This window comes from Crinia signifera, chromosome 6, assembly GCF_055691185.1.
Source record: "Crinia signifera chromosome 6, ASM5569118v1, whole genome shotgun sequence".
In the NCBI taxonomy this organism is placed as follows: Eukaryota; Metazoa; Chordata; class Amphibia; order Anura; family Myobatrachidae; genus Crinia; species Crinia signifera.
Window position 1 is genome coordinate 121,112,174 of NC_139222.1, and position 17,174 is coordinate 121,129,347.

Consider the following 17,174-nt stretch of genomic DNA (forward strand, 5'->3'; position numbering starts at 1 on the left):
TCAGTCTATTAGTCCACGGCACCCATAGGCTTTTGCACTGCAGCTGTTCTGTCCATCCTTACTCCCCATACTGTAAATGACCTATGAGGAAATCTATCACTAAGCTTAGAAGATGGACAGCAGCAAATGGTTTTTGCTTACTTAAATTGTGATTCTTAATCTGGGAAGGATGCTCTGTATGATGCAGAGGATTAGAAGCTGTACTTGCCTGTAAAGGCCTCTGCTAAAACAAAGACAGCCCAGGGTAGATATTTTGCAGACCGTTAGGTGCGTACACACAGGGGCGATTTTGTGCAAAATCGCGGGAAATATGGTCGCTGATCGACCATATTGCCGCAATAGGAGTGTGCACCGGCGATATATCGCCGGGTGCGCGCTCCAGTTTTTGCCCCTGTGGTGATCGCTGGTCGCAGGAACATGCTCCTGCGACCAGCTGATTACCACTGCCGGGCTCCCCCGGCAGTTTCTTTTTCATCAGCGACCATCTCTGGTCGCTGATGTAAAGTAGAAACTGAGCAATATATTGCTCAGCCATATATGGCTGAGCAATATATCTCCCCCGTATGTACACAGCATTACACTTGCATATTTCAAGGAGCTTTGTTCACTTCTGCCAATCCCACAGAAGCCTTCAGGATTGACACTTTCTTCCCTTGGTCTCTCAGGTCCCTTATTTATAGCATTGGTGGAGCCAGCAAGAATACAGCTAGGCAAAGGATCATCAAGTTGTTACCATCAAGAATTATGCTAATTTTTCTGCCCTGGTAAGGATCTGAATATTTCTGCCAGGAGGAAGGTCAGGTCACTGAAAACAGCCACTGCGAGCTGTAGAGAAACCAGTGTGGCGCTTGCCTACAAGACCAGATCTGTTAAGACAGGGCCTCACCTTCACTGGGGTTTAGCTTAGCTAGCTTTTATGATACAACTGCTTAAACTATAATCATTAGAGCTATGGGTTTTCCAAAAGCATGGTTCACATCCTGTTCAAGGCTAGAGAACCAATGTCATCTCCAGATGAGAATAGAACAGGGTTTGCAACCTTTTATATTTGGTTATTTCTGTTATTGGAGTAAGGTCTGGAAGCAGGATTAAAATGTCAATTATTTTGAAAGGGTGATTTTCTTTTAGTGTATGTATAAACTTTCATACATCTGCTCCTTAGGATCACATCACAATCTTTCTTCAAACCTTCAAATTTGGTTGAGTTGCAGTATATTACTTGAAAGACCACTATTCTGTTAATTATACACACAGAAGAGTTGGAGATGGCTTTCAGAAAAAGGAGAACCACAGGACAAAATCTTTTCAACCTCCGGCAAACTGAGACATCCCGTAGCAGTTGCCTACACTATTCAGTTTTTTTTTTATGGTTTTCTCTGAAAATAAATTCTAATTACCCGTTTTTGTAAACGCAAGTTACTTTTGTGTAGCTCACTCGGTAATAGCATGCTCATAAGTTTGAAACAATCACACCACAGTGTTCTGATATAGAGAACAGGGATGTCCAAATAGTGTCTGAAGCCAGCAACCCTGGCATAATCGTGCAATTACCAAGGGAGCTGTAACAAGTGTTTATTTTTATTATTATTTATTTATTTTTTAAACCAAATTTTTGTGCAAAATGCCTTTGAAGGGTACAATTTACTTACATATAGTCACAGTATAATTTAGTTTGGGTTAAAATGACAGCATATCTTACAATATATTTTTCTGTCTAGTTCTCAGGAGACTCACCACAGTCACTGTTTTTTTTTTTTTTTACCCTCTGAGTCGATGAGTGACTGACTGCCTTTTATTTTTTACAGTGCAGTTAGCAATTTGGAACATGAACCATCATTTATAAGAATATTGTAACTGCTAATGCATACTGAACCAAAAAATTAAATAAAAGCCAATCCACTAAATGCAGGGAGCAGGCCCATGTTAGCAGACAAAGACAAAAAAACATTCCGGTCACTGCATTGCATAGTGCTGTTTTTCATTAACCACACATACATACATACCTTTAGCTGGATTAAACACTCCATTTGTTTGTGTGTTGCAGACATAACACCGTTTGGATTTACGATAATGTTGCAGGGCACAACTCTCACAAAAATAATGTTTACACCTAAAAAATAAAAAAAGTTACATGCTTATTGGATGCCCAATCAAATTCACTAATACATTTTCCACTTGCAACCTGGGTCAGACCCGGTAATTTGAACCCAGATCGATACCGGGTTGTACCTGGGTTTAAGACACATTTCCACTGCAGTGCTACCCGGTAAATTGCTGGATCAGCCTCGTTTACACTTAACCCATGTAAGGCCTGTTTTTTCCTATAGATTGCATAACAAAATGCCTTTTTGAAGGGCTTTACCAATGAGGAGTTTACAAAACAGGGCCACCATTAAAGAAAACATTTCCTCATTAATGAAGAAACTGAAAATATTTATATGAAAGAGTTTGTGCTTTTATTTTAGTCCCAAATATTCAATATGAAACCTTTTTAAAAGTGTCTTCACACAAAACATGTAATACTTTTGTGAAAACTGTTGTTTGCAGTATACCTGAGTCATTGGTTTACCTACATGTACAAAATGCACATAAAAATGCCCCAGAAGCTCCAATCAGCTCTGTTTTTCAAATATATCAAATCGATAAGAATACATTCAGAGTTGTTTAACATGGCACAACAAGCATTAAACATGGATAGTATGATTAAGAACATATTTACAAATGCAGGCTTATAGAAGGATCATATATTACTACACAAACATCCACTTTCTCATATATATCTGCATTGGGTTCCCGTATAACTCACCTCCCACTGTGTAAACTTTGTAGTGCGCCCAACATGGCTGCCTCATCTCTTACTTTTTTTTGGATGGGATGAAAAACGCATGGACCTTACTGTATTATTGGGAACCTATTCTACACTGAAATCACCTATTCTGTGTGTGTGTATATCTTAGAATGGGAAACGGTCATCTGTCAGACCACACTTAGGTCTACAGTCATTAGGTCGACTGGCCCCAAGGTCGACAGGGTTAAAGGTGGACATGACTTAATGTCGACATGGGCCAAGGTCGACATGGGTTTAGGTAGACAGTCATTAGGTCGACATGAGTTTTTCACTGTTTTTTGAGTCGACAGGCGGTATTTCATGCCCTACCATCCACTATGGTGTGGTGGGAGAATAAAATAGTGTGCCCGAAGCATCGTGAGCGATGCGAGGGGCTGCGGTTCAACTCCAACTGTGTCCATGTCAACATTCGGGTAAAAAAAAAAACAGTGAAAAACTCATGTCAACCTAATGACTGTCGACTTTGGGGCCAGTCGACCTTCCGGGGTCAACCAAATGACTGTAGACCTAAGTCTGGTCTGACAGATGTACCGATTCCCTTGGAATGCACACCCTATATACATGAGGTGCTATCATGCTGGGACTTGTAGTTCTGCAAAGAAAAAACACATGATGCAGATGCACACTCCATATTATTAATCAATAATAGGAGGTTCTTGGTATATCAATTGGCCAAGAAATATTTGCCCACCAACCAGCTTCACCGTGACCTCATTTCTGGTGGGTCCCTAATACTAAGTTTGAATCCGGGATGCGGAACCCCAAAAAGGCCAGCATAAGCCAGTCACCCCAGTGCAGCACACAAGTGAAAAAACTAGGCTATAAGTGTGTTAATAAGAAAAGTAGCAGAAGCTAGAGGTTAAAATGTGTAGTGCTAGAGAAAGTATATTAGTGAAAAATAAATAGTGCTAAATAAATGTTAGGGTGTGCCACCCCGAAAGCAACCCAAATCCATCCCCAAGTCTAGCAAGGTACCTTTACTTGGTACCTTGTTAGGGTGGAATACACAACCCATGAGAGTTATCCAGAATGCCTGCACTATTTCTGCATTATGCTAACTGTACGCTCAAGGTTTTCTTTTATGTTTGTGTGACTTGTCTATTACTGTTCTACCTAACCCTCTGTATTCAGTGCATTATTTTTGAGGTCTGTAAAGAGACTTGAGTCCTGCTGGAGAAAGCACGCTATATAAATAATAAAACTTACATACTGCATAACTTAGCCCACAATCTGAGCAGCTCCACCCTACTTGTTGCATGCTGTGGAATACGCTTCGTTTGCTAATGGGGGAGGGGTTTCTAGCATCTTTTGCAATATAACCATAACTCCCTGTGAAACTTCTAGAATACAGATCCATATGCCTCATACAGACCTCTGTGCTGAGCGATACTGCTTAGCACAGAATGCTCAGCACACAGCGATGCACCAGCAATGTGTGCTGAGCGATCTGTCACGGACAGTGTTTTCAGGAGAGAACACACTGGCATATGACTAGATTTTTACTGCATCTAGTATAAATATAGCCTGGTGATGTCACTGGAGTGCCTAAACATGGAGTGATGCCTGCTTTAATTTCTAAATTATCTAGTCAGATCGTTAAGAAATAGGGCTAACTAGGGTGTGTATGCCCCATTAGATGTCACTTACTTTGTAATAATCGGATTCTTGAAGAAATCTCTGCAAATAAAACATTTAAAGGGCAGGCTTTCCTCATCGCTGCTCACCTCATAATTTTCTTCATCTGAAAAGAGAACAAGATACTAAGGGGCAGATTTATTAAGATCGGTGAAGTGATAAATTTTTTTTTTTTTTATCACCGGCCAATCAGCTCCTTCCTGCCATTTTTCAAACCAAAAACTCAGGGCCCACACCCCAGACCAACACCCAGTATTAGGGACCCCCGGTGACACAGACACTGACATACGGCCTGGGGCTTAGCCCTATATCTGCAGATATATGCAACCAAGATCTCTGTATTATCTGATTATTATGTGTATATTTATCACATAGTGTGCAATTGGGATACAAAATGATTTTTCAAACCAAGCCTGTAACTTCACAGATAGGAACTGATTTGGCGGTGATAAAAAAAACAGACACTTTATCACTTCACCGAGCTTAATAAATCTACCCCTAATTAACACAACCAATGATAGAAAAACTTTAGCAGATCTCTGGCTGAGTCTGGTGGGAATTCTAGTTACCGATATATTAATGTGGAGCAGTGGTTCTTAAACTCAGTCCTCATGGATCCACAGGGCTCCTGGAAAATATGACCTGTGTGTGGTTTTGAGGACCAAGTTGGAGAACCACAGATCTAGAGGACACAGAATTCTATAAAAACTTTGGAGTAGCATGAGCAGACTTCATACAAGGCTCATCTGAAGCTTATGAGACAATATTCAGGTTACATGTTTTTTTTAAATATCAAATTCATTCAAATGATTCTAGTATTGCAGTATCTGGACACTTTAACAATATGGCACCATATATGTTTAGAATTAGCCAGCTTTAAAATCCTAAATGGTATATATGCAAAAGTACAAATTTATAGAGGTGGAGAACTGGAGATGTTGCTCATAGAAATCTATGAGATTATCTTGATTATCTTCTAGAACAGGGCTGGGCAATTGCGGCCCTCCAGATGTTGATGAACTACACATCCCAGGATGCTTTGCATTAGTTTTGCTATGTGGCCATGCTAAAACTGATGCAAGGCATGCTGGGATGTGTAGTTCATCAACATCTGGAGGGCCGCAATTACCCAGCCCTGTTCTAGAAGGTGCTAGTTAAGAAGAATCTGACTGGTTGCGATGGCCAGCATTTCCATAATAACCAAGACTGCGGCCACAATAATGAGGTATATGTTGGAGCAGGAAAGCGTTGCAGAATTACCCTGAATACACATTAGGCTGATAGGGGCAAAACATATCATTCTCTCACCTAATGGATTGTGTGGTCACATGACATTTTTAGGTCTGCGCTGTACAGCCTAACGGAATAAATAGTGTGTAGTGTAATCAAGGACGGAACAAAATGTTGTTCTGTTGGAATTTTGGCAGATTGGCCGATTGGTGATTTATATGACACCAGTTCCACTATCACAAATATAACTTTTGTAGGCCATCGGTCTTGGCCCTATGGAAGAGTTGATACCTTACCCAAGACAGGCTTGTACAACAATCTATAAACTATTTCAAGAATAGTACTGAATTAATGAAGGCTGTCATTGATTACACCTCAAGCATGATTACATGTAAATTTTACATGTTACAAACAAACAAACTTAATAGACACATATTGTACCATTGGCTCCATAACGTCCCTCTTCCAGCTCTCGCTCCAGCTGCCAGCCATGTTTGTAGTCAGAGCGGTCATGGAGGAATTTACAGCTATCTGCAATAGAAATGATCCATTTTAAGGAACAAGTGCACAAGAAGCAACTTTATCATGGTAAGTGGGTAAGACAGAGAGAGCAGAAAGAGTTTGGAATTCTAAAGGGAAAAGTTACATAGGAGTTTACTTAGGAAGCATTGGGTTGTTAAAATCTGACACGTCGGATCATGTTTATGACAGATATTTATTTTAGACAATGTTTTTACTAACAAGCCTAGGCTGGAGTCTGTACTGGCAGTCGCTAACCAGGTTGCAGTCAGACTAGCAGTGGGGAACCTGGAGGTTGCAAATTGATAATTAATTTGCAACCTTGAAAGAATGGAAGCCATGTAGGGAAATCCTACTAAGTGTTACAGTCAATGAAACTAAGCAAGATGACAGAGGAAGTTCAGAAATTAGAAAAGGATAAAGTGAGAATACTCAAGTATGTCTATACACAAGTGAAAAAAGGAGACAGTGAAAAATAAACAAAGTACTCCTTTACTAACACAAGTGGAAAGATTGGAATTAGCCAATGTACAAGTTCACAGACACCCAAGCTATGTGTAGTGCGGTTACAAAGAAATATTAAATATCACAGAGTGAACCGGGAGAGGCAAAGAAAGAATAAGAAATACAAACAGCTGTGAAACACATGACAGAAGATCATCACTTACCCCCAAACCCACAAAATCCAGTCTCTTTGTAATCTTTGCAAATATCTGGTTGGTAGTCCCACCGCACTGTGGCCCTAAGATGTTCTGGAGCCCTAATTGGACCTTTCCTGTGTTGGGAAGAAGTTTTTTTAAAAGTCAATGTTATACATTTTACCATTTACTGGGAGGGAGGTTGCATTTTATTTGTTGATTAGTCTGAAGTACTTTTTCCCCTATTGCCACAAGCATCTTCAGTTATGTTTACCTGAGCCCTGAAGAGCCGGTTAGAGAACAACAAACAAGCAAAAGTAGGCATTATCTGGTTTTATTCCACTTCTGTACTGTATTGGATTTCAATAACTCCACCCTCACTCACTCCAAACATTACCTGTTTCTTCCCTCATCTGTTTGCTCCCCATCATTACCTTCTCATGCCCTGAGAAAGGGGTCACCATCTACTCCACTGTCCAGGAGTAGGTGCACGACAAAGGAGTAACAACTGAGTCCAGTCCTAATATCGTAGCAGTCCCTGAGGCTAGCAAAGCCCTGGGGTGATCTTACAGGCATTGCACCACTATACGGTCTTTAACCCGAACGCAGTGGTTCCCAAACTGTGTGCCGTGGCTCCCTGGGGTGCCTCGGGTTGGTGGTCCAGGACCAATTCAAATTATTTATGGCCAATGTAAAAGGCAAAAACATTGCTAATGGGCTGTCAATAATAAAATATGTGGACAAACAGAAGCTAATCCTGTCCCTCATCCATAACCTTTGTATGACATATAAAACAATTTACTTAATTTTTTTCAGAATAAGAAACTTTTGACCTAGGGGTGCTGTAAAGGAAATTCTGATGCTTTAGGGTGCCCAATGCCCGAATGGATACAGACCCCGCAGGTTTTTTATTTTATTTTTATAAGCAATGAATCAGTGACAGCTCCCAGCACTATTCTCTGAAATGTTTTATGTGCATGCACCTGCTCCTCCAGTGGAGAGGAGCAGCTGGTCACTGCAGTGTCCGGTTTTAGAACACATAAAACCCAAATGGGCCTGGCATCACACTGAAAAAAATCCCAAAGCTGCTAGGGTACTGATCTAAAACTGCAGCTTACACAGGTGTGGTGTATAGAAGGGAATATCTACAGCCCTGTTTAAGGCTTAAGGAGGGGGGGGGGGGGGGGGAAGATTCAATTCCCGACAGTGGATATATTGGCCATTAACGACAGCATTGAAGGGTGTCAGATCCAACTTTTTTAAAGTTGGATCGGTTTGGTTATTTTGCCATTTTTGCCGATCCACAAATTTTCTGTCACTCACCAGCTGGAACATTGAACTCAGACAGTCTCGTTACTGTTGGATCAGCCGAAAACGGCCCGGAATTCCGACTGTCGGAATCCCATATGAAATTCCTCCCTAAAGGTGCATACACACTTGAAAAGATTTTAAACAATGTGAACAATTTTTGTATATATCATCCAGTCTATTTGCACTGTATTGGCAATGATGCGCAATCCAATGGATCATCAGGGCTGCCTGTACATGTAGCTTTATCTGAGGATATCATTAGTGACAGCATACTACTGGAATGTGGCCACTAACGATATTCTTTTGGGGGGAAAAAAAATAATAAAAAAATAAATTGCTCAATGTGAATGCACTATACAGTTTGCCCAGAAGTTCAAGGGAAATTGTTGATGACATCTCATTATTTGCAATGTCGTCTAGTGTGGACCCAGCTTTAATAATGGAACGCTATTCAATTACAACCCTTTTACCTAACGCAGTAAAACTGAGGCCACAGTTCTGAAACATAGAATTTAATGGCAGAGAAGAACCACTTGGCCCATCTAGTCTGACCCTTTTTAAACATGTTACCTCAAACCAAATTTGATAAGTACCCAGAGCTATGGGTTAACGTGTTCCTGGCACATGCAATAAGGACACTTACTGTGGATTTCTGTTCAAGCCTCAGACTTGAGCATAAATGTGTTAAGTTCAGCCTGTGAGTTTACCATGAAAACAGTCATTAGAGTGTCCACTGTATCTCTAATGTCTCCAGTGTCCACTAAATGAATAGATGAGAAATAGTTTATAATGATATACTCTTATCCTGTACTACTAGAATTCCAGGAAAGTCCCAGCTTGGATTGGACCCTAGAAATGTTTTCTCAGGTGACCTACTAAACAATAGTCAGATTTTTCTGCAGGTTAGAGGTAATTATTACCATTGATTCTTATTCTATGTGATTTAGAAGTTACCAATTTTTGAACAGATGTTAAAAAGCAGATTGCAAATGTGGGTATTGTGTTCCTCCATATTCCGCTTGGGTTGTAACTGAACATAATATGTGCATGTGGCCTGGCTCAGCTGTAGACTGTATGTTTTTTTTTTTAATGTTTAGAAAAGATCAGTTGTGTCATGAATTCTTCTCCAGAATCTTTTTTATCTTCTACCAGAGCTCTGCAGACAGTCATATCAAGGACTGATAATCCTCTTACAATGCAGTTCCTGGAGCATGGATTACTGACACAGGAGGTACTGCATGTGGGATAATTGTGGTGACTGTATGAGGTTACAGCGGTGTGACCATGTCTGGAAAGGACAAAATAGATGACAGAAAGCAGGTACAACTCCTTAAATCTGTTGCAAGGCTGCACAGAGGGAATAAAACTATATGTTGAACTTATATTGGGCCTTAAATCTAAATTGCAGTGTAAAAATAAAGCAGTATTTACACTGCACAGAAACAATAACTCACCCAAATCTAACTATCTCTGCACATGCTACATTTGCCCCACCTGCAGTGCACATGGTTTTGTTCATTTGAGAAATATTTGGCCTTTGTGATCAATTCTGAATCAGGCCAACAGTCTGGTATCTAATTGCAAGGTGTCATTTATTGCACAGCAAAAATAGCTAAAATGGCCTGATAGTTTATCGAGCTATCCAATTATAGTTTTTATCATGCTGTAAAGTACCGGTTTTCGGCCAATAACATATGGGTTCTGGGATAAGTTCCAGAACCCATGGGTTATTGTGCAAAAATGGGTCTATGACAGCTTTATATCACAGATTATGCTTCAGTTGCCTGAGGTAAATTACCACAGCTAATTGGATACAAGCTATAGGGGACATTTATCAAAAATCTCATTTGCAATGTGATTTGGGAACAAAGTTAGCACCCAAAATTGCATGATGGGATTTTATCGGGGAAAATGTATTAGCCAGCACCCCCAGGTTACTTACAACATCACTAAAAATGATTTCATGCATTCAGAAACACTTATTGGAATTTATGTGCAGCATTGTTACGAATCATAACTTTAGTTTGAATTTTTATTGGTTAGAAACCTGTTTTGGAAGTATTTTGGTAGCTCCAACTTTATAAAGATTTGAGGTTCCCGATGTTAAACATTTGTAGTTGTGGCAGAGGAGGTTGAAGATACCCTATTCTCTCTCAATTAAAATTAGCAGGAAACAAACGTGTATTCATTCAAGTTGAGATGAGGGGAGCTGGATAAATGGGGGCAAAAGAAAGGGTATCTGTACCTCACCATGCCGGAAGATGCGTTCCCTAGCGAGGTGTCTTTAGGTTTAACAAACTTCTTGTAATTGTGCATTCCACGATAGATTTTATCATCCTCCTTTCCCTTAATCTCCTGATGGAGGGGAATGGGAAGAAAAAAGAAAGAAAAGAGCATTACATGGTAAAATGGACAACTAACAAAATAACACACTTATATCTACAGATTTCTAAGGGAAAACGTGGTGTGGACCAATCTCACTTGGTGGGATTGGGCCAGGGGCGCTTAACAAGAGTAGCTTAAACCCATCTGCTGCTTTAAAAACAGGATGGTCAGTCCAATTTCTGTGTCACAATGGAACAAGTACGCTGTTCTGATATTGCACAGATTTCATAAAAGCTTTATACCATTCTTAAGGCAAACGATACCTTTCCAAAGAATGGTGAGGCATGCTGGGACTTGTGGTTTAGTTATTGCAATAAAGTTACAAGTTTCTTACCTCAGCCTAACACAATGAATATACTGTGTAATGTTATAATTGTTCTAAACTGGATCCTTAATGGAATCTATTGTATGCCAATAGATCAGTAACATTATATACAGAGCTTAATGTCTGCTCAACGCTGTCCCAGCAGACACTACAATATTTCAGCTTACCTCTTGTACTTTTTGGCTCCTTTCAAATATTGCCTGAGCATCTTTGTCCTTCTCTGTATCAAGCTCATATGTGGCTGTGGCTCCCATGTCATCTGGGCCTACAGCTTTCTGGAAAAGCCAAGCAAATTCAAAGTTGATAGATCAAGCTAACAAATGCTACACCCTAAAACAGACAATGAAGACATTCATATTATAGTCCTATATAGAATATTCATCAAATGGAAATATTAAGAGACTACATATAATATGCTTCTTCTAAGACTTTACGTGACGATCATACAGATAGGGGCAAACGAGGTGAACGATGTGCATATGACATAATTTGCATCACATAGGCCAGAAATTAGGACACAGCTCAAGAACTTAGGCAGCATCCAAGACACAAACTTCCTTTTAGCTGGGTAGAGGTTCCTTGAAATATATTATTACTTTCTAGAAACAGCAAGGACAGAGCAAAGGGTGGAATCAAATGAGTTAGTGTTCACTTGTCAGATGGACAAGTACATTTACCAGAGGTATATATTAAGTGAGTGCAACACCTGAGAAGTATCTCACCGCAGATCGTGTGGATTTATAAGACACCGTTATAGATTTTGATGAAACCTCCTCCTCATCATCACTGCTACTCGCTTTGTAGTCAGCTGCCTCCTTAACACTTTGTTTTGTCTGAAAATGCAAGACATAAATGAATACAATAGGACAGGAACAGTGCTAGAGGCCTACACAGAACTACGTCAAGGACACATTACCTATGAGACATTCAGATTGACTGTAAAGCTGCTCATTGTGCAGTCATACACAACATGATAGTGTATAGAGCAGGCATGGGCAACCTGTGGCCCTCCAGCTGTTGTGAAACTACACATCCCAGCATGCACTGCCACCGTTTTAGCATTCCCCAATAGCAAAACTGTGGCAAGGCATGCTGGGACTTGTAGTTTCACAACAGCTGGAGAGCCACAGGTTGCCCACACCTGGTACAGAGTCTCAACATACAGCATACTGGTGAGAGGAACAGAGGAAAACAAGAAGCCCCATCATAGCATTATAACAAAAGGCACACAGAATCTGCTCTGCCAATACTAGAGGACGCAATATTAACCCTTCGAGTACCAAGGTTGCTGTGTGAGATCCTCAAAATATCCACTAAAAATACAAGCGTCGCTCACAGAAACGGTTCTTTTTTTGGGTGCAATATTTAATTAGACTTCAATTAATTGACTTGGCTGTATTTGTATTTATTTATATATAGTATATTATTTATACTAAAAGAACAGTCGCTGTGAGCGACACTGGCATTTTAAGCCGATATTTTGAGGATCTCTCACAGCAATGTTGCCCCTCAAAGGGTTAAATACAGATAGTCATGTATCTGAAACTGTCAACAGCGCAAAACAGAAAAAAGAAGGAAAAGAGTGACAAGTGATGCATATTGGCTTGGGATCCACAGAGTCTTTTCAATAGACAGCCAAAGGATTCTCAATATCATGTACATTTATACCGAATGGGCATCATATAAAGCAGGGCTCGGCAACACCGGCCCTCCAGATGTTAGTGAACTACACATCCCAGGATGCTTTGCATTAGTTTTGCTATGTGGCCATGTGGAAACTGATGCAAGGCATGCTGGGATGTGTAGTTCATCAACATCTGGAGGGCCGGTGTTGCCCAGCCATGATATAAAGAATAGGCCTGATGCATCGTGCCTGATGTCACAACTGGGGGTTTACATGTGCCCACCCAGTTGTGATATCTGTTACCGGTGGCCTCTGCGGAAAGTGTACGTATGCACAGCATGATGCGTAGATATAGATATATATATATATGCAGATGTATTGGCCGTGCAGCACAGCCGATGCAATATGTCTAAGCAATGTCAGTCACAGACATAACACTGGTACATACCTGCTGACACGCCCATATATCTGCTTCCAGAAATGGCTTGAATTGTATTAAGAGGTAGAAGAAACACCAACAGGAGGAAATGTGTTAAATGCCTACCATCTGAACCATGGGCTTGATGATCTCCCTCTTTTTCCTCCTGATGATAGATGCCCCTTCATCATCATCTTCACTGCTCTCTGCAGAGACAACAGTAGAATACTCTGTATAATAATGCTCCGACAGGAGCCACCTAAAATTGCACGTTTCTCACTGGATATGCATAGCAGCATAGGAGACCAGCATTACTTTTACCAAGTATTTATACAGAATCAGGTGCTTATTTTCGTTATCTAAATTGCTTTGCAAAAAATGCAGCTACAGTGAAATGGGTTTCTAACATTTTCCTGTTCATTAGTCAGTACCTCCTACATCAGCAATCTTCATCCATACACCACTCATACTGCTGTGGAACTGCACATCCCAGCATGCAATGCTACAGTTTTGCTATTCAGGATACTGGGATGTTTAGTTCCACATTAGGGCAGTACGGATGTGTAATGGTTAGCACTACTGCCTCACAATGCTGAGGTCATGGGTTTGGTTCCCACCATGGCTCTAACTGTGCAGAGATTGTACATTCTCCCCATACTTGCGTGGGTTTCCTCTGGGTACTCTGGTTTCCTCCCACAGTCCAAAAATATACTGGTAGGTTAATTGGCTTCCAACAAAAATTAACCCTAGAATGTACACTTTTTGTACACACGGGGGCGATATATTGCTGAGCAATATATTGCTCAGTGTCTCCTTTTCATCAGCGACAAGAGATGGTCGCTGATGAAAGGGAACCTCTGCCAGGGGAGCTGCAGAGGGAATCAGCTGGTCGCAGGAGGGCGCACCCGGCAATTTATCGCTGGTGCACGCTCTAATCGCTGGCAATATGGTTGCTCAGCGACCATATTGCCGGCGATAAATGCCCGTGTGTACGCACCTAAAGAGAAAAAGGGGGGAGGGGGGGCGTGTGCAACCTCCAATTAGGAAGCCTCCTCCCCAGAGGTATACGGTCGTTAGGTCGACACCAAAGGTCAACATGCCTTAGGTAGACACCTGAAATAGGTCGACATGGATGGAAGGTCAACACAAGTATTAGGTCGACATAGATTTTTCACTTCTTTTTTGAACATGTGCTGACAGGTGGTATTTCATGCTCTACCATCCACTAGGGCGAACAGAATAGTGGTGCACCAATACAGTCTCCATGTTGACATTCAGTACAGAAGCAAATTAAAAAATCCATTTCAACCTTTTGACTGTCAAGCTAGGCAATGTCGACCTAATGCTTGTGTCAACCTTCCATCCATGTCAACCTATTGTAGGTGTTGACCTAAGCCATGACCCATAACCTCACAAGCAGTGCAGTAGATTCTGGCTCCGGAAACGTGGTGTGGTACATCTCTTTTGCACATGCACGAAAAAAAACGTGGATATTAATAGGGACTTACAATGCGCGCACTGCTAATGTTGCTTCTGCAGGAGATCATTAGCCTGTTAGTACATTCCACATTTATAAAGTTATGCAGAAACTGGCCCCAACTATGTCTGATATTATCTAGTGAGTCTCTTTGTTATTGCATTTAAATGCTCAGGGTTCCAGCACCGCCATTGATTACTAATGAGAAGCTGAAACCTTCTGTAGCAGAATATAACACACCCGTCCCGGGGGCGCACACACTACAGTCTCTTTAAAAGAAGCGCCCCCTGTCTGGGCACTCTCCCACAATGCCCCGCGCAGACCTCCCCAGGCCGCTCTTACCCCGCTCCTCTCCTCTGCGTTTTCGGCCTGCGAATTTCCTGCTGCTTTTCTTGAAAAGGAAGCTACAGACCGGGGTCTTGGCCTCCGCAGAGGGTTTCGGTTCGCTCATCTGTACCGTGCCAGGCTCCGGTGTGCCGTCCATCTGTGCAGCGAGTGACGTCACTTGACCATAGATGTGCTGTAGGATAGCGAGAGACGCCATAATAGGCTGAAATGACGGCGCTGCCACCTGCTGGATGACGTGAATACTACAGGACAATTTACAACCGCTATGGTCCAACTCCAACACCAGTAGGCATTGGCAATCATTTTGATTCTCTCCCTATAGACACAGCGGAATATCAGGCATGCAATTTTCTTAGACAAACCTCCTTTTACCCACCAAAGCGAATAACCATATGTGCATGTAAAAAAAGCCTTTCTTAAAAGTATAAATTACCAAGGTAAGTGCGAAAAGGCTTTTATAATACAAACTTTGACGTACATATAGGTATAAACACCTGTAAATAGTATCTGTATAAACCGTATCATTGCTTATTGTTAAAGAGTTCTGAAGTCATTACTGTAATGTGTTTTATGGGAGACTTGTTCAGTTTGTGTGCTGCAAGGAATAGCTTACCTTACCCTTTTTATGAATAATTACCTTTGCAAAAAGAAAACAAAACAACCAATAGAAGCCCTGTGAAAATGAGGAACACCGGGCCCAGATTATAGGAAGGGGAGGGGGATTTGGGGGGTGGCAATCATTGCTCACACAGCTGCTGGATTTTCGGTACCCCTGCTGCTGGGAGACAGGGCTCTAACATGCTGAGCAGGTGTGTGGGTGGGTGTGCGCGCGCGCTGGTGATGAGTAGTGTCAGCCATTTATATAAGATAGATATCTTATCAAAGACCCTTATCCACTCACTGTTCATCTCAAGATTGGACTACTGTAACCACCTCCTAAAGATGCCCATACACGCTGCAATATTCATGTGCTGTGCATTTTGAACTTTACAGGTGCCATGCGATTTTGGCACTGGAAGGGGATGCGATGCACTTTCAGCCTCTTTTATTTTTAAGTTAATAGTCACTAATGGATATCACATCGCATCGCATGTACTCCAAAACTGATGCGATGCAATGAAGCACAAAAAGTACTGCCTGCAGATATTTTTTGTGCTTTACAATATTGTACCTGCAGGGACGCAAATCGCATCCCCGCAGGTACACTGTGCGACTTAAGCCGATGCGATGTATTTTAAACTTTAAAAGTTCAAAACGCATGCTGAAATCGCAGCTTGTATGGCAACCTTAACCGTCCTCCCTGACAAACCGCTCTCCACTCCAATCTATACTCAATGCTGCTGCCCACCTCATCTTCCTCTCCAAATGTACTTTGTCCCTTTATTCTGGTTCAGTCGCTAAGGCAAGTTCCTTCTCAAATGGACAAAACCACGTGCACTGCAGGGGGGGGGGGGGGGCAGATGTAACATGTGCAGAGAGATTTAGATTTGGGTGGTTTATTTTGTTTCTGTGCAGGGAAAATATTGATTGCTTAATTTTTACACTGCAATATCACTTTCAAGTAAAACCCTACCCAATCTAATTCTCTCTGCACACATTTCATCTGTTCCACCTGCAGCTCACGTGGTTTTGTCAATTTGAGAAGGCATTTGCCTTTGTGAGTGAACCAGATGTCTACCTCCATTCTCTTACAAGCCCTACACTGGCTCCCCATTCCCTTCAGTATACAATTCAAGCTCCTCACACTGACTTGCAAAGCCATCACCCATTCTACTCCCACCTACATATCTGGCCTTGTCTCTCTTTTTACAATCCCATCTACCTTCTTTGCTCCACAAATGCATACCACCTATCCTGCCTACTGGCAGGATGGGGGGGGGGGGAAGAGAGAGAGGGGGGGGGGGGGGGGGCAGAGAAATAGAGAAGGAGGGAGAGGGGAGCAGAAGTGAAGGAAAGTGGGAGCAGGGGAGAGGAGGAAGGGGGCGGAGGTGGAGGATATGGAGGATATGGATATGGAGAGGTGAAAGAGGAATGGATGATGAAGGGGAGCAAAGAAGAGGGAGAGCAGGAGGGTAGGGGGTGAGGAAAGGGGAGAGGACTAGTAGTCCCACCTGCAGTGCACATGGTTTTGTCCATTAGAGAGTGATTGTGCCTTTCCGAGTGAATCAAAATAACCCCCACGGTGTGGTACACTACACTCAAGGACATGCCCCCTTTTCAGTGGCCACACATTCTTTTCCAGAGCACACCTTCGGCACGCACAACTACATCCTTCGCTTTTGTCGCCAAGGTGGGCCTGTGTACTGTAAAAGCCAGGGCCTCTCTATACACTAGCACCACTAACACCCCCTCCCAAACCCTCTCCTTTCAAACCCCCCACCCCCCCCCTTCATTTTCTCCTGGATCCACCCCTGGA

General features: G+C 41.9%; 2 protein-coding genes across 2 annotated transcripts in view; one reads left to right on the forward strand and one right to left on the reverse strand.

Moving 5' to 3' along the window:
- LOC146008073 (E3 ubiquitin-protein ligase RNF113A-like) overlaps positions 1–14,985 on the reverse strand; it is a 16,606-nt gene extending 1,621 nt beyond the window's left edge. Inside the window, exons 1-9 of the mRNA XM_083146994.1 lie at positions 14,753–14,985; positions 13,060–13,139; positions 11,614–11,724; positions 11,059–11,166; positions 10,427–10,536; positions 6,901–7,007; positions 6,155–6,244; positions 4,496–4,589; positions 2,004–2,110 (exon numbers count right to left, since the gene is read on the reverse strand). Coding sequence (XP_083003120.1) covers positions 2,004–2,110; positions 4,496–4,589; positions 6,155–6,244; positions 6,901–7,007; positions 10,427–10,536; positions 11,059–11,166; positions 11,614–11,724; positions 13,060–13,139; positions 14,753–14,954 — 1,009 coding nt within the window. The 5' untranslated portion in view covers positions 14,955–14,985. The remainder of the gene's footprint in view (positions 1–2,003; positions 2,111–4,495; positions 4,590–6,154; positions 6,245–6,900; positions 7,008–10,426; positions 10,537–11,058; positions 11,167–11,613; positions 11,725–13,059; positions 13,140–14,752) is intronic.
- LIMD2 (LIM domain containing 2) overlaps positions 14,774–17,174 on the forward strand; it is an 88,259-nt gene continuing 85,858 nt past the window's right edge. Inside the window, exon 1 of the mRNA XM_083146990.1 lies at positions 14,774–15,195. The gene's annotated coding sequence lies outside the window, so the exon portion shown is untranslated. The remainder of the gene's footprint in view (positions 15,196–17,174) is intronic.